The sequence below is a fragment of the Pseudozyma flocculosa genome (genome assembly GCF_000417875.1).
Source record: "Pseudozyma flocculosa PF-1 unplaced genomic scaffold scaffold00001, whole genome shotgun sequence".
Lineage (NCBI taxonomy): Eukaryota > Fungi > Basidiomycota > Ustilaginomycetes > Ustilaginales > Ustilaginaceae > Pseudozyma > Pseudozyma flocculosa.
In genome coordinates, this window is record NW_006920869.1 from 1490544 (window position 1) to 1515236 (window position 24693).

General features: G+C 64.9%; 7 protein-coding genes across 7 annotated transcripts; 3 read left to right on the plus strand and 4 right to left on the minus strand.

Moving 5' to 3' along the window:
• Positions 1 to 606: 606 nt before the first annotated feature.
• PFL1_00533 (uncharacterized protein) lies at positions 607 to 4132 on the plus strand (the record flags this gene model as incomplete). Its single annotated transcript, XM_007878027.1, has 2 exons — positions 607 to 2640; positions 2747 to 4132. 2 exons carry the CDS (start codon positions 607 to 609, stop codon positions 4130 to 4132), a joined length of 3420 nt encoding a protein of 1139 aa, XP_007876218.1.
• An 848-nt stretch (positions 4133 to 4980) lies between these two features.
• Positions 4981 to 6831, plus strand: PFL1_00534 (uncharacterized protein; the record flags this gene model as incomplete). Its single annotated transcript, XM_007878028.1, has 3 exons — positions 4981 to 5655; positions 5772 to 6361; positions 6510 to 6831. 3 exons carry the CDS (start codon positions 4981 to 4983, stop codon positions 6829 to 6831), a joined length of 1587 nt encoding a protein of 528 aa, XP_007876219.1.
• A 476-nt stretch (positions 6832 to 7307) lies between these two features.
• On the minus strand, positions 7308 to 11692 carry PFL1_00535 (uncharacterized protein; the record flags this gene model as incomplete). Its single annotated transcript, XM_007878029.1, has 3 exons — positions 7308 to 10743; positions 10841 to 11218; positions 11322 to 11692. The coding sequence occupies 3 exons, from the start codon at positions 11690 to 11692 to the stop codon at positions 7308 to 7310; spliced, it is 4185 nt and encodes a 1394-aa protein (XP_007876220.1).
• Positions 11693 to 14221: 2529 nt separating this feature from the next.
• Positions 14222 to 16225, minus strand: PFL1_00536 (uncharacterized protein; the record flags this gene model as incomplete). Its single annotated transcript, XM_007878030.1, has 1 exon — positions 14222 to 16225. The coding sequence occupies one exon, from the start codon at positions 16223 to 16225 to the stop codon at positions 14222 to 14224; it is 2004 nt and encodes a 667-aa protein (XP_007876221.1).
• Positions 16226 to 16650: 425 nt separating this feature from the next.
• PFL1_00537 (uncharacterized protein) lies at positions 16651 to 18079 on the minus strand (the record flags this gene model as incomplete). Its single annotated transcript, XM_007878031.1, has 2 exons — positions 16651 to 16689; positions 16790 to 18079. 2 exons carry the CDS (start codon positions 18077 to 18079, stop codon positions 16651 to 16653), a joined length of 1329 nt encoding a protein of 442 aa, XP_007876222.1.
• A 567-nt stretch (positions 18080 to 18646) lies between these two features.
• On the plus strand, positions 18647 to 19261 carry PFL1_00538 (uncharacterized protein; the record flags this gene model as incomplete). The annotated part of the gene is made up of 4 exons (XM_007878032.1): positions 18647 to 18751; positions 18904 to 18907; positions 19020 to 19125; positions 19243 to 19261. 4 exons carry the CDS (start codon positions 18647 to 18649, stop codon positions 19259 to 19261), a joined length of 234 nt encoding a protein of 77 aa, XP_007876223.1.
• A 336-nt stretch (positions 19262 to 19597) lies between these two features.
• PFL1_00539 (uncharacterized protein) lies at positions 19598 to 24190 on the minus strand (the record flags this gene model as incomplete). The annotated part of the gene is made up of 1 exon (XM_007878033.1): positions 19598 to 24190. One exon carries the CDS (start codon positions 24188 to 24190, stop codon positions 19598 to 19600), a length of 4593 nt encoding a protein of 1530 aa, XP_007876224.1.
• Between the last annotated feature and the right edge of the window lie 503 nt (positions 24191 to 24693).

Below are 24693 nucleotides of genomic sequence, written 5' to 3' on the forward strand. Positions count from 1 at the left end.
CCTCCTCCTCCTCTCTCTCTCCTCCCTCCTCTCTCTCTCTCTCTCTCTCTCTCTCTCACACTCTCTCTCTCACACACACACACTTTCTCTCCCTCTCTCTGATATCGGCTCCTTCGACATCGACCTTTAGCTTGGGAGCATACCGTCTAGGAATAGCTCGCACGCTCGCCCGCCCGCCCATCATCACCATCTCCATCCCCGGCTGCTTCCCGACGCCCAACTGCCTCCTGACACCATCCTCTCACCACCACTGCCGCCGCCGCCACCGCTTCCTGGCCAACCTCGCGTGCTCTTCGTCAGCATCACGCCACCTCTCCGCGCATGCTCGACACCCTATCGCCTGCGCCACTTGGTTCACTTGCCACTCAGTCGCACCCACAGACCCGGCTGTCGCTTGAGCAACCACCGCGACACACTACTGCCCACCTCCCGCACCACATCATCCGCTCCTCACCCTGCTCGACCTAGCTTGCTCTTCGTCCTCTCGGCAGCAATCACTTGCAGTCTGCGCCGTCCCTCATCGTCTGCCCTGGTCCCCATCTGACCTTGACAGCTACCGCTCACCCACAGCGGCCCGCTTTGGCTGCTGCCAAGTACGCGCACACCATGTCGGGCCACCATCAGAGCACCCACGACGCCACATACCAGCCCAACACCGGCCGCTCTTTCGATCCATCGTACACCGTCGCCGCCGCCGCCGCCGCCGCCGGTTCTGGCGGACCACCGCTGCCCGAATCCAGTCGAGACTACCCGCCAAGGAACTTCTTCCATCCCTTCGCCGAGAGTACCGAGCCACGTGGCGTTCCCCGAGCCTTCCACGACGATCAAACCTTTGCGCCCCTCCAGCACTGGGCCGAGCCGTCGTCGTCGCAGCAGGGTCATTTCGTTCAGCGTCCACCTCAGCAACACCCCTCCTCCCTCCGCCGCCAGCAGCATCACCCGTACGCCAGCCTCGACCACGCCAAGGCTACTCTGCCTCACCAGACCCCGCATCACCCGCTCTCCAACGTACACGCACTGCAGACGCATGTCCAGAGCGGTGCCGGGCACGGCGCTCTCTTCGCCGAGATCGAGGCGCACGGCACCCGTCAGGTGTCGCGCGCGGCCTGCCTCTCCTGCCGCTCGGCCAAGCGCAAGTGCGACGGCGTCAAGCCCGTGTGCGGGCCCTGCGCCCAGCGTGGCGTCCAGGGCGATGCGGCTCACCCCGACGGCGCCTGCGTATACGTGGCCAGCAAACGCGGCGGTCCCAGGTTCAAGGGGATCCGAGGTCGTGAGGCGACCAAGAAGGTGCTCAACGAACGGGAGCGCCTCAGGATGGAGGAAGAGGAGCGGGCCATGAGGGAGCGGGGCCGTCAGACGGCTTCATTCAGCCCAGAAGCGGCCTCCAGTGCCGACGCCTCCGGATTCGCTGCGTCGCATCACGGCTCTAGTCGCAGTCGCGATTCGGCGCCTGCGAGCACCTCTCTCACCTCGGTCTCCACCCGACCGCACATCACCCCGGATGGCGGGGTCAGCCCAGGCTCGGACTTGCCGAGTCTGTACAGCCGCGTCTCGAGCGAGACTGTGGGGCCGATCTCTCCTCAGACGCCCCTGACGCCGGCTTCCAGCCGCGATGCCTCGGCGGGCGCGGTGCCGTCGCCCAACGTTTTCGCGTTCGGCAACGAAAAGGAGGCGCTCTTCCAGAGCAACTACTTCCGCGAGCCGCACGGCGGTTGCGGCGGGCTGTTCGACGACCTCTCGGTTGCCAACTTGGAGATGTGGCAGAACCTGCAGGGCGAGCAGGCGTCGGCGGCAGACGTCTTCGCCAACTTCTACAAGAAGCTCGAGAGCCTGCCCAAGGCAGGCGTGCTCGGCGCCAGCGGCAACAACGACGAGCCCATCATCGACGACTTTGATGTCCAGTCCGCCAACGTCGACGTGACAGAAGCGTCCAAGAAGGCCGCCGCCGTCAATTCGGAGCAGCAGACGCGCGCCCTGCTGTCCGACTACTACGAACTGGTCTATCCGGGCTGTCCGGTGATGCTGCCTTCGGGCCACCTCTCGTCCTTGGCGTTCCACCTATCCGACGACGACTCGTCAGCTCTGCTGGCTGCGATCTCTTCGTGCGTTGCCCTCCAGCTGCCGCAGTCCGAGGTCCACCGCATCGTCCGCGGCAGCATGCACCTCACGCATCCCGACGACAAGGAGGCCAATGCCGGACTCGGCGCGCTCGAGGGCGCTCCGCGCGAAGAGATTGCCTTGTTCCACGCCAAGTCGGCCGAGCGTCTGTTGCTCAAAAAGGTCGTCCAGCTTGCGCGTGGCAGCGATGCTCTGCCAGAGGGCAAGAAGGGCGCCCTAGGCGGACTGCACCAGGCGAGCCTCTCGTCGACCTTTGCGCCGGATCTCGAGCTGGTGCGTATCAAGCTCATTGCCACCCACGTTCTGCTGGCCCACTACTACTACGGCATCACCGAACAGAAGCGCGCCTTCCACCACGCCACCCAGGCCTGGACCCATTGCCAGTCGTTGGACCTGGATGCGCGCGGGGCCGCTCCCGCCGCGCCATCCTGGTTCAGCTCAACGCAGAAGAGCGAGTGGGCGAAGCGCGCATTCTGGGCCAGCTACACTGCAGCGACCGTCATGTCGTGCACCGGCGGCTTCGTGAGTAAAAGGAGGCGCTTTGTGCCATGGGTTCTTGTGCGCCGGCCCGGGCTGTACAACTGACTTGCCCTCTCTTGCTCCGCCCGACACTCTCTCCACTACTCAGAACCCGCTTGCGGTCAAGCGAGACGCTGCAGAGGATCTGTCCCTCCTGCCGGGCGCCGATCAGGAGCTTGCCAGCTGGAAGGTCCTCGTCAAGGGCGCCCAGTTCGTTTCGCGCGCCTATGCCACCCTCTTCGACCTCGAAGCCTTCAAGAAGGATCCCGCCCACGAGCTGATCGCGGGCCAACCGCAGCCCCGGCAGCACCAGCAGAAGTGGGAGGAGATTTTCAGCAGGATGCAAGGCCTCGACAACGACGTGATGAACTACGTCCGACGCGATCCGGCATGGTCAGATCGGACCTGCTTCGAGGTGACGGTGATTGCTTCCAGGCGCACCGCTCTCTTTGATGACGAGAACGACACCCGGCTAAAGCGGAGCCTCCGCATCGCCGGCAAGCTCATGACCAGCGGGGCGCTCATCATCTTGCATCGGACCCAGGCCTTCGCCAACGCCAAGATCTTCGTTGCGCCGACCTGCGGACTCCCGGGCACGTTTGACGATTCGAGCGAGGGCAGTGCCAGTACCGACTCGATGTGCGGCAGTCGGCAGCCAGACGAGAGCGCCGCTGTCGTCAGCAGCGGAGCGACGCCACGGCAGGCCCACGCATCGGACGACAACACATCGGCCAGGAAGCACGAGCAGCGCCCGAGCAGCGAACAGATGAGTGACCGAGCCGCCAAGCGGGTACGGACGCGGCCCGGCAGGAGCCTGAGCAACAGCAGCCGGAGCAGCTCAAGCAGCGACAGCGGCGGCGGCAACAGCACGTCGGGCTCTGGGGCCGTCCTGCGCGTCAAGAAGATCGCGCTGACAAGGCAGGGCATCCCCGTCTCTTTCGCCGGCGGGCCCTTTGAGCCAATGGTCTCGCTCGAGCGGTGCCGCTTTGCCGCCAGCGTCATGTATACGGAGCTGCCCAACATTTGCGGCTCCACGTTTCAGCACGGGCGGAGGGAGAGCATGGGTCTGCTCCCGGTCGAGGGCCTCAACCTAGGTCTTCCCGCGCCCATCAGTCGCGACGAGTGGTCTGCGCCATCGCTGCCGCCCTTTTCGGCGTGCTCGCTGGTGCTGGCCGCCTACGTCTTCCTGATGGAGACGCTCCATGCCCAGCTCTCTGCGGGCGGCAGCGCACCACTGGACGCGATGCTGCTGCAGACGTCCAAGTCGCTCGAGGTTCCCTTCCTGCTCAACGCGGACCCGGACCGGGTGCGCCAACTGCCCCAGCTCCGAGGCACCGAGGCGCTGCAGCTGGCCGTCCGGCTGCGGCACGCCATCACCGAGATCGAACACGCGCTGCAGAAGTTCTCGAGGGCCTGGGAGGTGGCCAAGAACTACGTTCAGGAAGTCAGGATCCTGCTCGAGGTCAACAACGGCCTCTTCCCCATGCCGGCCTGAGGTCATCCGGGTCCGGGTCCGGATCCGCGACGCCTCCCACACGAGGCCGTCAGTCCCCTTTATTCCATGTCCCCAAAGCATATCGCACAGCTACGGAAACCGTCGGCGAGCACGGCGGCTGATGATCCTCGACATTGAGGTCACGGAACCGCTCTCCCCTTTCTCAGAAAGACATCCCCCATGCAACCCCATCCCCCCCATCTTTCCCCCCGCGGCCGCATCATAGCATACCCATCCCTCTCTGCGGTCATCCCATCGCCCCCGTCGCCTTTCTCTTCGATCTTCTCTGCTGTTTTACTATTCTGTACTCGTACGCCCTTCCCGTGTCTGCCACCCCAATCAAGATCGCTTTGACGCTCTCGTCGGCTGAGGATGTCGCCGGGCGGCATGGCTGTATGTAGCCAGGTGGTGGCCGTGCCCGCTGAGCGGCTCTGCAGAGTCAGATTGCGCATTTCTCGCCAGGCAGGACAGCCTGGCTGAGAGCGGCTGCAGGGTTCTGGCTCGACGCGACGCGCTGGGCCCGCCAGGCCTGCGCACCTGCGGATGTGTGACCCGGGACCCGACCCCGATGGAAGACCTCGCAACCCTTGCTCCACCACCATCATCGTCGTCAACACCATCCGCCAGGACAACCCCTCTTCGCCCTTAGACCGCCTACCCTCAACCTCTTCTCACCTTCACCTGCTGGTCGACGGCTGCTGGTCGGCGTCTCCTCCTCTCATCGACCACTCTGGCGCCATCCGAACCCGACCCGACTCCTTTCCGACTCGACACAGGATCGCGCCCAAACCTCGCGCCTATCCAGGACGAGTCTCGCGCGCGATCGATTCGACGATCCGAAGGCGACAATGTCTCAGGCTTCTCAGGCCTCTACATCTCGGCAACCCGTCGAGGCCGTCGACCGACTGAAGCGGACCGTCGACGACCTCGACCGGCAGGTGCGGGACCTTCGCGCCCAGCTGGCAAAGGAACGCGATGCGCGGCGGAAAGCCAGCGAGCGGAGCCGACAGAAGCGCCGCGCCGCCTCTTCCGGCTCGCTGCAAGAGCTTGTCGCCGCCTGGACGGGTACGGATGCCGGCGACGACGCGGTGCGCGACGAGGTCGAGGTCAAGAAGACGCTCGAAACCAGGCTGAGCCGCCTGGACGACGAGAGCCTCACTGCCCTCTTGACGCTCTCGACCTCGGCGCTCGTCAGGCTCATTTCTGGCGGTGAGACGACCGCTAGCGTTCTCGCCATCCCAACCTTGCTCGTGCCGTCCAAGAGCGTCGGGATAGAAGGGCTCGGCAGCGGCGGCGAGATTGACAGGAGGCTGGCCAAGGTGGAAGGCGGCGATGCGGCAACCAGAAAGAGGAAGCGGCCACCGCTCGGCATCCAGGTCGTCCGAGGCGGGCCGGATCAGGACGACGAGGACGAGCGGGATGTGCCCGGCTCCGATACGGTCGTAGAAGCGCGGCAACGCGCCAAGCAGGCCCTCTGGATGAATGACTGGCTAGAAGGGCGGAAGGTGTTGAACCAGCGCCTCGTGAGTAGCCGGCGTCGTCCTGGCTGTCCGGCCGGCATCGCCCGCGCTGCGGCGTCCACACTGACATCGTGTCGCTCCTTCCGTTCCTTCCGACCATCGCCTCTGCGGGACTGCAGTTGTCGCACCTGGCGGACTTCACCTACCTCGATATCAGCACGCTCACGCAACGGACCAAGCCGCCTTCCCGCGCCGAAGCCGAGACGGATACGACGATCCGCTCCGTCCACCTGACGGGCACGCTCTCTGACCTATGCGACCTCACGCTGCGGTACGACGTGCACGAGCCCGCCTCTCCGTCGTCGTCGTCGTCGGTGGACGGCACGCTGGCGTCGTTGGCATCGCGATCGCCGCAGATGCGCAACCTGTCGCTCGACATGCCGCCTGCGCTGCGCCACGCGCTGTCGGCCAACAACCACCTCGCCCGGACGCTGCGCCAGGCCAACCTGCCCGCCCTGATGCTGTCGCTGCGCACGCTGCTGCCCCTCGCGCGGCTGCGCCAGGCGCTCTACTCCAACCTCGCACAGAGGTACCCGCACCTCGTTCCCTCCTCTGCCCGCAACGGCAAGCTATGGTCCCCGCCTCCACCAGTCGATGGCGGCGACGGCAGCGGCAAGAACAAGGACAAGATCAGGGTCCAGGATGCAGACGTCCTCGCCCGCCTGGTGGATCCGGGACGGGCGGAGCAGCTGGTCTTTACCAATGCCCGGTACGTGCTCCCTTCCCCCTCCCCCTCCCCCGCTCTGGAGCCTTGTCGATGAAGCCGTGGCTGTGCCACGAGACTGAACGTATCCCTTTTGCCCCCATCCGAATACGTGGACGTCCTCTCGACACGTCGCCCCGTCTGGCCGCAACAGCAAAGCCAGCTTGGAGCTCACGTTCGCAATCACGTTTACGCGGCACGGACACGCCTACCCGTCCATCTTGCTCGTCCCCTCTCTACCTGCCCCTCTCTCATCTTCAACATCGACGCAGACCCAGACGCTCCTCGACTCGTTCGCGCAGCGGTTCCAGCACCTCCTCTCGTACCTCACCTCGCCGCAACGTCGTCGAGATGCCGCCGCCTCACTCGCCGCCAACAACGACAACGACCAAGAGGCGGCACAGCAGCAGCGAGTCGGCATCCAAGCTGCCATTGTCGCCGTCGTCGATGCCTTCTTTGCCATCGAATCGTCCTAGCCCTGCGAGGGCCGAGGAGCGGGCGCGGCGGGTCCAAAGGACTGCAAGGACGGGCCGATCGCACGCAAGTCAGGACACGGTGACGCCGGTGACAGGTCGGCTTTGTTTCGAAGGATAGAAATACAAAAGGCGCGCGCATCGGACACCCCCGTTTGCGCTACGCCACAGTGGGTCTGCCTGGATAGAGATGACAGCTGGAAACGCGGAAGGGGCGAAAGTGTAGTGCGAGAGCCAAAGCGAAAGGAGCGGCGCGCGACGTCCATCGGTGGTCCGTTGCGACTTGCGGGCGTGCTTCGTGGAATGGCAGTCGAAGTGTGAAGGTGACAGCGGTGACGGCGGTGACGGCGGTGACGGCGGTGACGGCGGTGACGGCGGTGACGGCGGTGACGGCGGTGACGGCGGTGACGGCGGTGACGGCGGTGACGTTCAAGTCGAGCGGAGGCAGATTTGCTGCTGTTGGGAGGCGCGTCGGGTGTCTAGGTGTAGGTGGGCGGCGTGCTGCGCTGCTGCGGCGCCTCGACGCGGTAGGCGTCCCACATGTTCGAGGCCGACGAAGTCGCCGGCGCGGCCGTCACCGAAGACGCTCCGAACTCTGCCGCGTTGTTGGAGGATCCGGCAGCCGAGCTGGGGTTCGGGTTCGGGTGCGGGTGCGAGCTCTGGAAGTGGTGCAGCGACGCGGGCGCGGGCACGTGGGGCAGGAACGGCTGCGATGCGGCGTAGCCCTGCTGCTGGTGCTGCTGCTGCTGTTGGTGGAGCTGCTGCTGTAGTTGCTGCAGCTGGTGCATTCGGCTCGTTTCGTGCTGTTGGCGCACCTGCGGGTGCTGCTGATGCTGTTGCGGATGCTGATGCTGCTGGCCGGTCGCAGCGTTCGGCTGCCGCGAATCTGGCTGGAATTGATTGACGGAGCTATGTCGCGAATGCTGTTGCTGCTGCTGTTGCTGCTGGTGCTGCTGGTGCTGCTGGTGCTGCTGGTGCTGCTGGTGCTGCTGGTGCTGCTGGTGCTGCTGGTGCTGCTGGTGCTGCTGTTGCTGATGCTGGAGATAATCCTGCGAGACGTGCTGCTGCGGCAGCGGCGAAAGCTGCGGGGCCTGAGACGGCTGGAAATGACCAGGCTGCTGCTGGTGCATCAGGCGCTGCTGCTGCTGCGGTTGCTGTTGCTGGTGCTGTTGCTGGTGCGACAGCGGCTGGAACGCTGCGCCCTGGTGCTGCATGCGCTGCTGCTGCTGCGCGGGCTGTGGCGTGCCACTCGGGTGCGGGGTTGAGGTCGGGTCAAACACGACGCCTTCGACGTAGCCGGTCGCCTCTTGGTCGCCGCCGTGGCCATTGAAGGATGGGTAGCCGCCGCCATGGTTGGCCTGCTGCCCCTGGCCGGAAAAGTCCGGGAGTCCATAGATCTGGATGTGGGACGTGGTCGCAGAGTCCGGCATGTACGATGAGGGCCCCTCGATCTGCGATGGTGCCGGGCCGGAAAAGGGGACGCTGCCGACACCGCTGCTGCCGCTCATCGAGTGGCCATGCTGCATCGTGTAGCCGGACTGCCAGGCTGCCTGAGGGTGTTGCTGGGACGTCGCCTGCGGTTGGGCTCCTTGGGACAACCAGGCCTCCGCTCGAGCCTGCGCACCTTCCATCTGGTCGCTGCGCAGCTCCTCCTGGTTGCTCGATGGGTTGTAACCCGCGCCGAGAAAGTCAAACGTCGCTGCCGGATCCGCTAGAGTGCCGTGGTGATCGCTGCCGTCAGAGGCCAGCGCCGAAGGCGTCGCAAGTGGCGCGTTGCGCAGATGATCCTGAAGCGCACCGGTCAATCCAGCTGCGCTGATGGCGGCTTGGTGAGCGGGGGGTGGCATCGGCATCGACACTGGCAGGCCCAATGTCTCTGGCGAGAGCGATTGGTAAGGGTAATGCGCAGCCGCAGCCAGATGCCCAGGAGCAGCATCCAGGTTCCTGCCCCTCGACCCCGTCGGCGGCGAGCGTTGAGCGGCCAGCGTGCTCTCTACCGAGCCAGCGCGGCTGGTGCCGCGGCCAGAGTACGGCGACCCTTCGTCTTTGACCGAGTTTTGCGTCGACCGAGACCGCACGTCGCCCTTGAGGCTGTCCCGGCCAAAGATCTGGGTCGTCAGACCGTTGACTGTGTCGTACAGCGAGTCCTCCTCCGAGTCGGACGCCTCCTGGACGGTGCCATTGGCGGGGCTGGCCTTGGCTTCCTTGCCTTTGCCCCTGCCCTTGCCCTTGGAAGGCCCGCTTGGATCCAGGACCGCCAGGAGCGCGTCCGGAGCCTCCTTGCGCACCTGCTTTGCGTTGATGCCCATCTGCTGGAACTGGGCCAGGATGCTGAACGAAGACCCCAGCACGCTCTCCAGGTTCGGATCGTCGAGGCTGAGCTCCCCGGCCGCCATGACGCGCATCAGCATTTCCAGCGGCCCCTGGAGGAGGTCGGCCAAGGCGTTGGCGGCGGAGAACCGCATCTTGAGGACGCCAGGGAGCTCGACCGTCACGTGCATGGACCTGAGCGTCTTGACGTACGACGACACGAGCGAGAGCAGGAAAGGATTGAAGTGGGAGGCCGCATGAGCCCACGACTCGATGATGGGCAGCCTGACCTCGGCGGACATCAGGACCGGGAGGGCGAACAGGCCCGCTTCGAGCGTCGGCAGGGCAAGCAACGACGGGCCAGGTATCTCTGTCGAAGTCGTCGGCTCCCAGGACACGAAGTCGTACACCTGCGGGATCGAAGGGCAGAGGACGGCCGACATGCCCAGGAACTTGCTCGTGTTTTGCGAGAACGAGTAGTTGAGAAGGAATGCGGGAAACAGCGGCTCGTCGTCTTGCCGACAGCAGATCGAGGGGGCCGACTTCCAGATCTGCCCGTCGGGACTGTAGACCTCGTTGGATCGCTTGCGAAAGTCCTTGATGATCTCGCGATAGTAGCCGTGGCCCACGAGCGAATGCAGCGCAAGGTTCTCCATTGTCGTGAAACGCGTAAAGAAGCGATGCAGGGCAAGGCCGCTTGGGTCGTTGTTGCGGAAAGCCGCGCTCGGTGCGCGCATCTCCTCCTGAAAGTCGGAACGCCACTCGTCGAAGGCGTCCTTGCATGCCGCCGAACGCTTCTCGGCGTATTTGCGATCTAACAGGACGCCTGGGCCCGGCCGCAGTTCCAGGAACTCCATCGTCATCTCGTAGAGCTGTGCACGCTTGAGGATCCAGAGGCACCGTCCGCGTTCCCTGGGCGTCAGAAACGTCGGGATCGGCTCGAGCTCCTTGATGACTTCCTTTGCCTCGATCCGCGGGATCTGTTTCTCGAGATGCTGCAGGCTGTTCCATTCCAAGCGGTCCTCGGCGAGGTCGAGAGCGGTCCGGGCCTGCTGCAGACCGATCCACAGCACGGCTCGCTCAATGGCGCGCTGGAAGATGTGGCGCGCGTGCGACTCATCATGGCCGAGACTGAGTGCCTTTTCGTGAGAGATGCGAAAGTACTTGAGCGCCTGAGTGTCTTGGTGGTAGCCCAGCTCGTAGGCGATGTTCATGGCGGTGATCAGGGCAGCTCGGGGATTGAGGTCCCGCGCAAACTGCAATAGGCCGTCGTCATCTTCTCGGCCGGAGACAAATGGCCGGCTGTCCACGACGAAGCCGTCGACGGGATTCAGCAGGTTGGTCGCGCAGCAGTGGAGGGCGAATATGGTGTCGGACTCGCGGCTTGGCGAATGCAGCGATCGCCGCAGAAGAGCATCGACCGCTCTGCGAAGCGGCTTGCGGCACTTGGCGAGCTCGGGATAGTCGTCCAGGTGAGGAAGCGCGACGAGGAGGGCGGCCAGGAGCTTGAACACCTCCGAGGCCGTCCGGCAAGAGCGCAGAGAGCCCGTGCTCGAAATCGGAATCGAGAGCATCGGCGCGTAGTGGGAGTAGATGCCGGTATATCTGGATGGCGGGCGATGTCGATGAGTAACGCAGACAAAGCGCTCAGCTTTGGACCGACATCTCCCAGGGTCCGGGCTCCGAGCATGACCGGACTCACAGTGTAAAGAGCCGCGTCTCGAAGGGCTGCATTGCCACCTTGAGGTACTCGATGTCGTCGATCGGATCTGGAGGCACGGCGCTCTGCCGTTGCATGATCGGAGCCGCAAGCCTGCCCGCACAGAGTGCAGAGGCGAGATGAGCGCGGCGGTCCGGCGACATTGGCTCCTGCACGTCGTACCAGTCGAGGAGGTACTCGACGGCTTCGGGCTTCATCTCCGGGCGTCGGCCCACGAGCCTGGCCAGCGTACCAGAGACGTTGAGAAAGCGCTCCGGGTACTCGCGGGGAGAGCGCTGCAGACCGGTCAGGTGCACACGCCGATAGAGAGGCTTGACGAGCGGCCGCGGCGTGATCCCTTGCGCCAGGATAATGGCCCGACTGTTGGTGAGGAAAGGGCAGAAGAGTGGAGAGCAGCGTTCAGCATTCTGAGCAGGGAAAGAATGCGAGCATCGGTGCGCCATTCAGCAGCAGAGGTACTGACGGGTTGCCCGAGTACGGTCCCTCATCTGCCAGTGGGTCGGTTGCTCTCTGCCGCTTGTTGTTCGCAGCTCTGGCGTCGGAGCCGGAGGACGTCGAGGGCGAGGGACCTTCCGGGATTGGCAGAGCTGCGACGATCTGGCCCTCTGCGGTCTCGTAGGAGCAGTCGAGGCAGAGCGTCTTGCACCGGTGGCAGATGTAGAGGGGAGCAGTGGCGTTGGCGTCGGTGGAGGGGTCGATGTGGATCTCGCGCGAGGGTTCGCACCTGGCCTTCAGCTTGCGGCATGCCAGGCAGGCTCGAGAGGCTTTGGGCCTCTTTGCACCCTTTGGCATGCGTGTGCTGACATTGGGTCGCGGCGGCGTCGCGGCGGACATGGCCGCCGGTCTTCGAAGCGGCGCGGCGCGGCGCGGCTCCTAGCAATCTAGCTGGTCGATCGTGGGGCGATGTGGCGAAGGGTTGAGTGTACAAGGCGGGCGTCGTCAGCCTCCGTCGGAAGGGTCGAGTCGAGTAAGATCGAGCGACAATGGACGGTGAGGGCGGGTGGCGAGCAAGGTTGCCTCGGTGGAAGGCAGAGCCGGCGCGGTGACGGCACGGCGTGGGATGGCCGAGGGCACGCTGGAGCTGCCCAGCCGCGAAGGAAGGTCGGAGGGCTGAGGCGGCCAGGTAGGGCGACGACGGGCGGGCAGGGCTGGCAGCCGTGTAGGGCTGTTGGTGACGGCGATGAGGTGGTGGCGCTGATGGAGAGGAGCCAAAAGGGCACACGTACTTCCTAGCTGCTTGCTTGCTACTGTACGTTGGTTGGGCCTGGATCGGGAGGCCAAGGTTAGCGTTCCAGGGTACGATGGCGCCGCTGCGCTTGACGAGCAAGCAAGGGCCAGCCAGGCCAGGTAGACAGAGGGCGCGAGTAGAGTAGTCGAGGCGGGCAAAGGGCGGCCAGCGCCAGGCCGGCCTAACTCGGCGCGGCCCAGCCCAGCCCAGCGACGGGCGTGCGCACGAGCAGCCGCAACCTCGCCTCGTCCCCCGTGCTCGCTCGGCTCGACGCGCCCAAAAAAAGAAAGAAAGCAGCGGGCCTACTGTAGGCAAAATGGCCAGCCAGCCAGCGGGCCAGCCAGGCCAAGCCCAGCCCGGCCTCATCTGACAGGCTGGCCTCTGCGGCTCAGCGCGCTGCCTGCCATCAGCCTGCGCTCGTTGCCTCGACGACGGCGGCGTTGTCGACCATCCGCAGTCCCCCCTCATTCAGCCGCTTGGCGTGAATGGCCCGGTACGGTATCCGGGGACCGTAGCAAGGCAACCCACCGGGAACACAGTCGTACATACATGTACATCTACATCCATTCACCACGCACAGCACAACGAGGCCAAGAGGATGGGACGAAGCCGGACGGCCCGGCGATCACGATCACCGTGAGCACAGGATACAGCCCCTTTCCCTATTCCTTGATCTCTACCCTCGGAGAGCGGTATGCTGCTTTCCAGGGCAACTCGGAGCTCAGCAGAGGAGGCAGATTACCCCCTCGTACAGGACATCGTCTGCTGGGGCGTTGCCGTGACAATGAGGAAGCTTTTTAATGTCCGAGGAGGCCGGGCAACGTCCTTGGCCCAACTCTGTTACGGCCGCCGCCTGTCCGTCGAAGGCCTTGCCCTGTCCAGCTTGCCATCAAGTCGTCGGCGTGTGTGTCGAGCAAAGAGCCGCCGAGGGAGGGATACAGAGAGTGAGAACACAGACGAGCGGAGTCAACGGAGGAGCATCTAGGGTCGGGGGCTGGTCTGATGCTTGATCTTCGTTGCGGCTCGCAGCCACCAGCCACCAGCCACCTCAACCGCACCGCCCGCCTTGCGTTCTTTTTTGGCTCCCGTCGGATGCCAACCCACCAAACCCCGGCCGTGACATGACCGACGACGGTGGACGGAGCTAAGCGTAGCGCAGCTTAGCGCGACCACGGCACAACCTCTTTCCCTCACTGCTGAGGAGACGTCCGGAAGCTGGCAGGACGAGAGCGTCATCTGGATTGACCTCGTCTTCTTCCTTCTGTTTCAAATCCAGAATCGTCCGGAGGAGGGCAAGGTGGGCCCCCAAAGTCCATGGGAGGGGTCGTCGCCCTTCCAATTCTCGGAACGGCCAAGCCGAAGCGCCGTACAACGTCCGGCCGGCCACGCAAAGAGGCTACATAGGATGCCTCGTTTGTCCATGCATGCAGGCAGGCCGCTGTGGCCACGCCAGGCCAGAGAAGAGAAGGGTAGAGCAGAGGCCGGCCGGCACATGGCAAAGGCAGGCATGACATGCGGGTCGACCGAACGGGCCAGACGAAGAAGGCAGCAAAGCAAAGCAAGCAGCCTGGGCGTGCATCGCCGGACACCGCCTGCCGTGTCACGCTCCCGTCGCCCTCGTTCATCCACCAGCATCTCTTTCGATGGAAGAAGAGGCCTAAGCTTGGACGAGCTTGACCCCTCCTGCGTGCCTGCCCTGACCCTCTCGCCAACAGAGAAAAGATCGTCTAGGACGACCACGCGAACAAGATGGCCGGCTGCCCGGCCGGCGCAGCACGACCCCATTACACTGCCGTCTTACCCGACCGACCCAACCTCAACTCAGCTCGCCTCGAGCGAGCCGAACACACCTGCGCCACGCACGTCTCTGCCGCACCATTCAGTGTTCCATGTAGCCTGGCTGTACGTGGATCCTCTCGTGGCGTACGGTATGGTACGGTAAGGTACCCGATACACGACCGCGGCTCGGCCATCCGCGGATTACGCTCCGGTGGTACATATACATAGTTGCCGCACCGAGGTGGGAGACGGTCAGATGGTAAAGGCAAGACCGGCGAACGTATCAACTGATGGACCCAAGGCCCACAATCTTCATTTCTTCGACTCTTCTCGACCGACCAAAGCGCTTCGACGCTTCACAGCCCCTCGAGGCTGGGCGGAATGACAAAGCGCGAGTCGCAGTCGTCGTCCTGGACAAAGTAGACGGCTTCCCGCTCCTCCCAAGTCCACCCTGCATTCAGCGTCCGCCCATTGTCCGGCTCCGGCAGAGTCGCGGCTGCCGCCTCGGAGTGGCCGCCACCACCACTGCCCTCGTTCTCGTCGCGCCGGCCATGGCCATGGCCGTCTCCTGCCATGGCTGCTGATCCTGCCGTCGCCGCCGCCGCCGCTGCTGATTCCGCTGTCGGCGCAGTCGATGCTGCTGCCGCCTCGGACATGGTCGCGCCGTTGGCGCCTGCAGTCGGGACTGATGAAGAAGAAGGATGCATGTGCAAACCTCCGCCATCGGCGCTATCCACACCGGCGTCGGCGTCGGCATCGGCGGTGGCCGATTCCCGCCATCCGGTGTCGGTGCCCGCCACCAGTAGGGCCGGATGCAGTGGCAGCATGCCGAGGTCCAAGGTTCCGCCCGAGTTCAGGTCGGTCGCCGGACCAGTGACCGGACCTAGGCTGATCACGTTGACCAGCGCCTCTTCCTCGTCCTGCTTCCGCCTCGTCACCTCTTCCTCGTCCTCAAGGTCAAACTCGTCCTCCCTCTCGGCGTACTCGACGTTCTCTTCGAGCTCTTCGAAGCCGGGCGCGTAGGCCGACCAGATCTCCTCGGTGGCCGTGAACCAGATGTAGATGGCCCCGGTGTTGGAGACGCTCGCCAGCATCGGTCGCTCCGGGTGCCAGTCGACGTCGATCAGCGAGTCCTTGGGCCCTTCGAGGATCTTGACCAGCGTGCCCGCCGACCGGTCCCAGATGTAGACGTTGTGCGCCGCCTTGTGCGCCGCCCCGCCAACGACGTAGTCCGAGTCTCCGCTGAAGCCGATCCCGTTCCAGGGCGTGCGATTGACGAGGTCCTGGTACTTGTGCAGCACCACTAGCTCCGTATCGACCTTCCGGCGCTTGGCAGCCAGAGCCGCGTCGCCATCATCACGGGCATCGACCGAGCGTAGTGACGTGACCACGTTGAGGATGCGCACGGCTCGGTCGTTGGTGTTGACGACGAGGTGCTTGCCGGACCGATCGAATGCCAGCTCCTTGACGCCCGACGAGGTGCCAAGGACCTTGTGCTCCGACAGCAGCTCTGCGGTCGCGGCGTCAAAGATGAGCATGGCCCCCTTGGATGTGCCAGCAAACACCTTGTCCGCCTGGGGCGAGAATCGGGCCGCTGTTATCCCGGGACCGCTGGCCTTGGCTGCAGTCGAAGCGCTGTCTGTCGTCAGCGTGCCCGTCCGCAGCGGTATCCGAGTGGGCCAGCAGCGCACATCTTCGTAAGTGATGTCCTCAGCCTTCGTCTCCCCTTCTCCCTCTGCATTCCCGCCGTCTTTCGCGCCGTTGACCTGATGCGGGCCGGTGTCGAGGTCCATCGGCTCGGCCTTGCGTACCCTTCTCTTGCGTCGCACCTTGATCTTCTCCCGCATATCGACCAGGAAGGCCTCCTGAGTCTCGAGCACGACGAGCAGCTTCCGGCTGTCCTCGGGCGAGAACTCGGCGCTGGCGACGGGCGCATCGAAGCGGAGGGTGCGCTTCCGATCGGCTCTGGGCGCACGAGCCGCCAACCAGGCGACGTCGTCGAGGTCGTTTGGCAAGCCGGACGGGCCGGCGCCAGACGGGCTCGAATCTTGCGCGAAGCACTTTTTCGCCAGGTCCCAGATGATGACGTTCCAGTCGGAAGAGGCGCTGGCGATGTAGCGGTTGCAGGAGCTCCAGGAGATCGAGGTGATGGGCTTGACGTGACCCTCGAGGACGCGGAGCACTGAGCGGGTCTCGACGTCCCAGACGGTGATCTGCCCGTCGAGCTGGCCCACGGCGAGATACTGGCCCGAGAAGAGCGTCTTGCCCCGGTTGAAGCGGCAGAGCGTGGCGTCGGTGTTGCTGATCGTCGCCGAGACCGAGTCGGGGATGGGCTGGGTGAAGGGGTTAAGCGCGTTCATGGCGGGCGCCGGCGCCTCACTCTCTGGGCCAGGTTGCTACCGCCGATCTGGTGAATCGCAGCAGGGTAACGGGGTCGAGCGCCCAATCAGGCTGGCGCTCGCGGTGAGCAACGAGGGGGTGACAAAGCAGCGGTGGTGGTGGTGGTGTTGGTGGTAGGCGCGCGGGACGAGGCGAGAAGACCAACACGGGAAATAAACCAAGCCCAGGCAGGCGTGGCCCCTGCTTGGCCCTTGCTTGGCCGCTTTGCTCCACATGCAGGCCTGGCCAAAAGCGCGGCCGACCGCGTCTCAGCCTCACATACAAGCGGTTTCTGCAACGACGCTGGCGTGACTTCGAGTGCAATGCTGTGAAGAGGATGTAGTATTACAAGATGGAAATGGCGAGGGACACTGAAGTTGCGCAGAGACACGTTGGAAGCTCCCTTCTAGAGGTAGAAGTTGCGTCGGGACACGCTCATCTTGGGCTGCAGAGCGGAGGCCAAGGCAGGTTAGAGCAGCACAGCACGGGTCAGACAACGAAACGCCCATCGCTCCGGCCTTCCGTGTCTGCGGAGCAAAACTCACCTTCCACTGGTATTCGGTGGTGACGACGTCTTCGGCGCCCCGCTCGCGCTGCCGCTTCTTGGACGCTTCGTTGACCTTGGCCTTCTTGGCCGCCTTGCCCTTGCTGGGGGCACTGCCGCCCGCCTCGCCGTCCATCTCGGCCATGGCATCTGCCTCGTCGGCAGCGTCGCCTCCGGCAGGGGCCAGCTCCGCCTCGTCGTCGTCGCCGCCCTCTCCCTGGTCGTCGTCCTCGTCCGGCTCAATCTCGGCAAACTCGCCCTTGTACTTGCCGTCCCAGACGCCGGCACCCTTTGGCAGCGAGTCTTTGAGGCTGTGCAGCTTGAGCGTGAACCGCGGTCCGATCTCCTGCAGCGCAGTCTTGTTCTCGCTCTTGAACATGTAGCGGTGGCGCCGGAAGAAGACATAGTCTCGCTGGTTGTGGCAGGTGACGACCTGCCGCCCCTCGAGCTGCGGGATCTTTGGGAAGAGGCCCTGCAGCACGCCGCCGACGCGGTGACCGAGCACCGTGGTAAAGTTGTTGAGGATCAGCTCGGGCGTGTGCGGCGTCGGCCTGGCGTGGCCGTAGATCTCCTTGCCCATGGCGATCGACGTGAGGCGGAAAAAGGCAGTCGGGCCGTTTGGCAGCGCCACTATTGTCAGGGCAAAGGGCTCCTTTCGGTTCTCGCCGACGACCATGACGGCGTCGTAGCGCCGGTCCCTGGCCCAGCCGCAGATCTTGCCGAGCCCGACGCCCTTGGCCTTGTTCCTAGGCCGGTATTCGGAGCCCGGGAAGACGTTGAGCAGCTCCTTGACAAAGTCGCGCGTCCTCTCTGCCGGCTGCGCCCGTGCGTTTAGGGACTCGAGGTGAGGCGTGAGCGAGTTGGAGGGCATAGAGGTGGTGATGAGGATGGCGGGGGGTGCGTGCGGATCCTCGTCGTTGTCCTCCTCCGGCAGTGCCTCCTGCTGCGGCTGCTCGTCTGCCTCCACGCCGTCTTCGCCCGCGTCTGGCTTGGCGCTGGTCGACGGCTGCGAGGGCCCGGGTCCCTCGTGGGTGTTTGGCGCATTGATGATGGTCGGGTTGTAGTCGCGGGTGTTTTCGATGGTCCTGGGCTTGTTGGCCTCGAGGCGGGCCTTTTTCTTGAGGTGGCCGTCCGGGCCCTTTTCCTCCTTCTTGAACTGGAGCCGCCTGTTGAGCTTCTCCTTTTTCTTTTCGGCCTTGAACTTGCGGTAGACCTCCTGCCTCTTGAGCTTGTTGCCAATGTGCTTGACCGAGCCCCGGCCATCCGAGTCGGGCTCGCGGTCGCCGGCCATGTCGCGAGTGGGTGCGGGTGTGCTGTGCGGAGCAGGCGAGACGAGACGAGACTAGAGGCGGCGGCGACGAAGGCGGTGGCGGTGGTGGAGATCGGAAAGAGGAGCGCGCGAGGAGTGGTGCGAAGTGGTGTGATGGGGTGGGGTGCGACCGAGAGCTTGGTCCGAGAAGAACCGAGCAGACCAGCCCCGGGGGAGGTGTGAGGAGGAGGCCAGGCGCATGCACCCGCCCAAAAAAGTTGAGAAAAACCGCCGCCAAATTTCTCCACACGCTGGGCGCCGCGCAGGGCCAGCCAGGGGGCCCTTGAGGCCAGACAGAGAGGCTGGAGGCTGCTGGAAGCTGGAAGCGGGGGGTTCCTGCTTCGACCGGATCCGAAAAAGGGGGGGCGGTCGGCTGTGTCAGGAAGCCAAGGTGCGGGCGAGGGCGGGTTGGCGACCGAGGCCTAGCCGCACCCGCACCCGCACCAGCACCCGCACCCGCCGATACCGTTCCCGGTCCCATCTCCGCCGTCACCATTGCCACCATCACCGCACCTACACCCGCACCACCGCACACAGCAGCAGCCCACAATGTCCCTCTTCGCCAAGCAGACCGTCCTCATGGCCCGCCAGGGTGTCCGTCAGGCCCAGCCCGTCCTTCGACGCAACCTTCACATTGAGAACACCGTCGAGAACGTGAGTCGTCCATCTCCCCCCCGCCGGAATGCTTTCAGGGCGGTCTGGACGACGACCATGCGCGGCTTTGCGCCCTGCAGATTGCAGACACTGACAAAGTCTCTTGCTCCTTCTCCAACCTGGCACGACTCTGGTTCTGCACCGAAATCTAGGCTCGTGAGTAGGGCAACGAGGTCCAGCCACACACTCATGTGCTCCTCATCCCGCGAACCGTAGACGCCAGCGTTGCTCACACCTTTCCCATGATACACCATCCCTGCCGCCGCAGTTCCCTTCCCCACTGGCAAGAAGCACAAGATCGGCGTCGCCCTCGGCGTCAGCGGTGTCCTCTCGTTCGGCTTTGCCCTTCCCTTCCTCGCCGCCAAGTTCCAGCTGTGAGTCGTCGCCCGCCTTCCTTTCGTCCCTCCCAAGGCACGGAACCTGCACCGAGACGGACCGGACTGACCACGGCCTCCGATGCTCGCCACGTCCTCCGCGATCTCGCCTCACAGTGTCAAGGCCACGTGGTAAACGCGCGGTTCCCCTCTCGACGTGCCTTTGCTGCCCTTCTGCGCCTCGATCTACCCATCGAGGGCTCGGAGAACGGCGCACGGGCGCGGAGAACCGCCTGGGAAGACAGTCAGAGGACGGCAGTGCAATCTAGATCGTCCTCATCGCTCATCTTCTCGTGCACCGAGGAGTGTATGCAACGAGAGGCAGAGGTGTCGGGGCTTCCGTCTGTGCATGGCAAGGAGACTTCTATGATGATCCGGATCGCGGCGATGAGAAGCGGAGCAGCAGATGTACACGAGGGAGAAACGAGAGCGAGGCCGGCGACGTCTATCCGAGAGGGGCAGCGCCCCCGCGCTATCTGGCCGCCTTCTTGTTTGCGAGCTTGCGCTTGCTCTGGCGGTAGAGGAAGCGGACATACGAGTAGACCGAGGGCGGGATGCAGCAGAGGAAAAGCACGATGCCCATGTACCACCAGTACGGGCCGCCGGGCGTGTCGCGGCGGTTGTGGGGCACCTTGACGTTGATCGAGAAGAGCGACGTGGTGAACTGCATGCAGAGCACCGCCACCGTGACCGTGGCCAGCACCAGGATGACGCCGTCGGTGCCCTGGCGGAACTTGCGGTTCTCGTTGTCGATGCGCGAGAGGTAGGAAAAGTGGATCTCGGACAGGCGGCCCTCGCCGGCGCCCAGCTGGTTGAGCATCGTGAGGATGTGGTCGTGCACGTCGGACATGTACATCGATACCTCGGTACGGGCCATGAGCGTGCGGCTGCCCGCCCCGACCTCGCGGCCCGGGTGAGGGTGGCCTCGACGGCTGCTGCGCTCCTCCATCCGCTGCAGCTGCTGCAGGTCCGCCAGCCGCTTGCGCAGGCCCTTGACGGCGTCGTTTTTGGGGCCCAGCAGCCGCGACAGGCCCGTGACAATCTTGCGCGTGTCGGCGATGCGGTGCAGCATGCTGCTCTGGTCGGCCGCCGCCTGAGTGTCAAACACGGTGCCGCCCGCCTCGTCGATCTCGGCAGCCGTCTTACGCATCTCCTCCTCCAGCGCATCCTGGAACTCCCACGTGGGCAGCCGAGCGATGGTGACCTGCTGACGACGCTTGACGAGGAACCAGGGCAGGTGGTCGAGCAGGGCCTCGGGCAGCCGGATGAAGGGGAACAAGCGCAGCACGACCAACGTCTTGAGCCGTCGGGTCTCGAGCATGTCGGGTGGCCTCTCGGATGGCATCGTCGGCGGCATCGCCTTTTCCATGTCCGGCGAGCCCCCGATGCCGCCAGCGCTCTTGCCGTTGCTGCTGCTGCTGCCGCTGATGCTGGCGCTGCTCGAGTTGCCGAGGACCGGCTCGACGCTGATCAGACGGCCCTCTGGATTCGTGCCCATGAGCGCGCGCTGCCTCCGGCGTTTGGGCGCCAGGCTGGTGCCCTTCTTCTGGGCCCAGCTGGCGACGGTCGGCTCGGTGGTGATGGCCTCGATCTCGACGATCTCGGCCTGCACGAACGACAGCAGCGGGAAGAAGGCGTCGACCACCGAGTCGTAGAGGCCGTGGGCGATCCAGTCGGCCGTCAGCTCGACGGGCTGCGTGATCTCGAGCAGCCTCCGCATGACCCGGTCGGTGTGCTTGGATACGTCGTCAAACGAAAACGAGATGACGCCGTGCGCGAAGACGATCAGGTAGAGGTTGTTGGCGCCGACGCTGACACCTTCGAGACCCTCTCTGCCACCGACGCCCTCGACGATCTCGACGTGCGCCTTGCGGGTCATGGCGGTGGTGACGCCGCCCCCATCCCCTTGCCAGGCTCGACCGCCGGCGCCCTGCGCGAGCCCGTCTGCGGCTGTGCGTTGCTCGTCAGGGTACGTTGTATCTTGGCGTTTTTCGGCGAGTCCTGTCATCTCGAAGCTGGGCTGGCCGGAGCGCTCGGTCTCGCCCCTTTCTTCCGGGCTCGGCTTCTCCTTGGGGCTCGCCGATCCCGCCGCAGTCGCCTCGCTGCCTTCGTTCGAGGTCCTCTTGCCCGCTCCAGGCTGCGCGGGCTTCCGGGCACTGCCGCTGGTTCCCCTGTCGCCGTCTAGACGGGGCGAACCGTCCGGATGCTTTCCAGAAGACCCCGTGTAGCGGAAGTAACGCTCGTCGATGGCCCGGATCACGACAAAGTAGTAGCCCAGCTTGTCGAACACATCCACCTTTTCGCGTGGGTCTTGCTGGAGGACGTCTTCCACCGTCAGCGGATGCAGAGGAAAGAGCTTGCTGATCTCCTGCATGTCCTTGTACGTCGGGCAGCGGACGTTGAGCCACCATGCGCCCTCGGCGCCCTGATCGTGCGTCGGCGCGCCAGACCTGTCCGGGCCGCTGCCGCCGTCCTGACCGTCGTGCTCGGCCGCTGCAAAGAGGCCCTTGTACTTCTGCTGCCTCGCGGTGCGAGGTCTGGTCCCGCCGTTGCGTTTGCCAGCACGGCGTCCCGGACCGCCGGAAGCCTCGGCATCGTCGTCGTCGAAAGGCGCGTTGCCCCTCCTGGACGGAAGGGGCGGGAAGCTCCGCGGCGAGCGGCCAAAGCCCTTGTTAAAGTCCTTGGCAAAGTCGTTCGACATGTGCGGGCTCAGCGGGAGGTCTGACATCCGTACACCGGTCCGTCCCTCCATCTCTTGATCCCCGGGCGGCTCGAAATCGCTGCTCCTTCGGGAGTTGGAGGCGAGCAGGGAAGAGACGTTGTGAGGCTTGAGCTTCGGCGTCTCCTGATCAGACCCATCGATGTGGCCCGTCTGCGGCGATGGCGTCTCGCTCGGTTCTGGCAGATCCATGGCTGGCGGTGGCAGCGACAGGTCGCCGCCGATGAAGTCGGTCTCTCCGAGCTGCAGGGGCGAAAGCTCTAGCGCCAGGCTGCGCTCTACCGCCGAGGAAGCTGGCTTGCCCGTCTCGTCGCGGCCTGCCCCAGCGCGATCGTTGCCCGACGTCGTCGCGGTGTTGCTTTTTTCGGAGGCCCGTCCGCCAGACGCTGGCATGCCCAGGTCGCCGCCCTGGCCATCGACCTGCTTGAGGTAGTGGCGCAACACGTGGAACTGATGGCGGACCGCCTCCCACGACGTGGTTCGCATCGTCTTCCGGTAGACGACACCCGCGGTCGTCGTTCTAGATCGGGGTGTCCGCTCTTGCGTGTCAAGCTGCGCTGACAGAGCATCCATCGGCAAGGCCATCGGCGTGAAGAGCTGGTACTCGGTCACGCCGCCGGCCATGTCCCTGGCCCGAGCCGCCTTTGCTCGGGCGCTCCGGCTCGGCTTTGGTGGTAAGCGACCCTCCTTGATGAGCTGCGCCTCGCGCTTCTTGGCCCGCTTGGCCGCATTGCGTGCGCGTTTGCGCTGCTTCCGTGTCCGGCTCTTCCTGACGAGCTGCAGGTCGGCCAGTGGTCCCAGATACGGCGTCAAGGGACCGCCGCGGCTAGATCCCTGCGAGTCCACATCCGAGTCACTGTCCTCTGAATCCGCACCGCGGGACCGGCTGCGGCCCTGCCGCTTCGAGCGCGAACCGCGCGACATGGAGAACGTGCGAGACCTAGGTCGCCGCCTGCGAGCGTTGCTGCGATCGGCGGAACTCGAGGGGCCGTCAGAGGTCGAGGAGCTATCGGTGCTCGAGCTGTCGGAATCGCTATCGCTGTCTGAGCTGGATGAGCTGGACGACGACGACGAGTCTCCGAAGAAGGCACGCAGGCGGGCGATGGTCAGGCCGTGGCCCGACCCCGAGCTGGAGCTGGAGCTGCTCGAGCTGCCGTCGTCGGAGCTCGACGACGACGAGCTGGAACTCGAATCAGACGTCCTGCTGCTCGCAGCTGAGCTGCGGCTCCCGCCGCGGCTGCCCCGACTGCTGCGACCTGCGCGTCTCCGGCGCGATCTCCTCGACGAAGCGTTCTGCTGCTTCCGCCGACGCTCTCTGGCGGCTTCGACGTACTCGTCGAGGCCGCGGTACAGTTCGCCTGCTTCGTAGCCTTCGGGCAGGTCGACTTTCCGGACCCGCCTCTGCTCCGGTGCGAATTGCAGCTTACGCTTCGGCTTCCGCGCAGCCTTGGCAGCCTCTGCCAGCGCAGTGGCAGTTGGGGCGTTGGCCTCTGGCACGTCCAGAGGCGGTGCGATGGGCAGATCGACGGCCTGGGCATCGATCTTGACTGCTCGACGCGACCGGCTAGAAGTGAGGCGGAGCTGCTGCTGCTCGGATGGCCGCTCATCCTCGTCGAGACCATCGAGCGTGATGATGGCATCGTCATCATCGCGTCCATCGTCGTGGTTCCGACGTTGCTGTTGCTGCTGCTGCTCTTGCCTTTCGGAAGCCCGACGTGCCCTCCGCGCGTCGCGCCTTGCCTGCTTTCGGGCGGCCTTGGTCTTGGAGATGGAAAGCAGATGGTCGCCCGCAGAGGGAAGCACGGGTGACGACAGGCCGTTGTCCCCTCGCGCAGCTGAGAGTCCGCCTGAGCGGCCAGCAGCCCGAGTGAAACGAGAGATCCAGCCGGGTCCGTGATCCTTGTCTTTGGACGACTGCGAGGAGCGATCTGCCGAGACTCGGGAGACGAAGCTGGCCGCGGATCGTATGCGTTCGAGGCGCTGCTTTGGGTCGGCATCGTGGCTCCTCTCTTGCGCCGGCCGGCTACCGGGTCCCAGCGAGGCAATCGAGGATCGCTTCTGGTGCCGCATGGCATCGCGTTCGGCCGCAGGTGGGAGGGAGCGGAGAGCGTCCTGCATCCACGCCTCGCCGGGCTCGCTGGGTCGGCGTGGAGGTTCGGCGGTGTCGGCGGGGAGGAGAGCACGCCGCGGCGGCTGCGGCATTTCGGACAGCTCGAGCTCTTCTGCGTCGACTGGCGCTGCAGAGATGGGAGCCTGTGGGCGGCTCGCCGATGGCGCTGGGCGATGCCCCTCCTGCGGTGCCGGAGCAGAGCGCGAGGGGCCCGCCTGGCTGTACCGTTCAGACATGGTCGGCGGTGGACGAAGGCGCGAAGGCGTGAGGTCAACGTGTTCTATAAAGTCATGCGTAGGCCTCGCGAAGATGTTGGACCGATGAGCAGGGCATGGACTGGCTCATTGCCAATGCGTTGAAGGAGCAGGAGTTGGCTCGGTCGAGGCAGTCGGTCCGAGCTGAGCGAGTGTTGCCATCCTCCGGCGAAAGGGGAGAGCCGAGAGAGGTGAGTGGCTCGTTCTACAACAATGTCGGACGGAGCGGTCGGGTCGTGAGAGGTGTGGGCTCGGCCATGTCGCAGAGTGAAGTCGAAGGGCAGTGTGGCGTCGTCGCGAGAGGTGAAGTGAGGTGGAAAGTCGAGGAGGCGGTGCATCGATGCAAAGTCGCAACAAGAGGCTAGGCGGCGTGTGGAGAGGGGCCCACTCAGAGATCAGCAGCAGACGCGCCTCTGTGGCTCTCTCTCTCTCTCTCTCTCTCTCTCTCGTCTCGTCTCTCTCTCGTCGTCGTCGTCTCGTCTCTC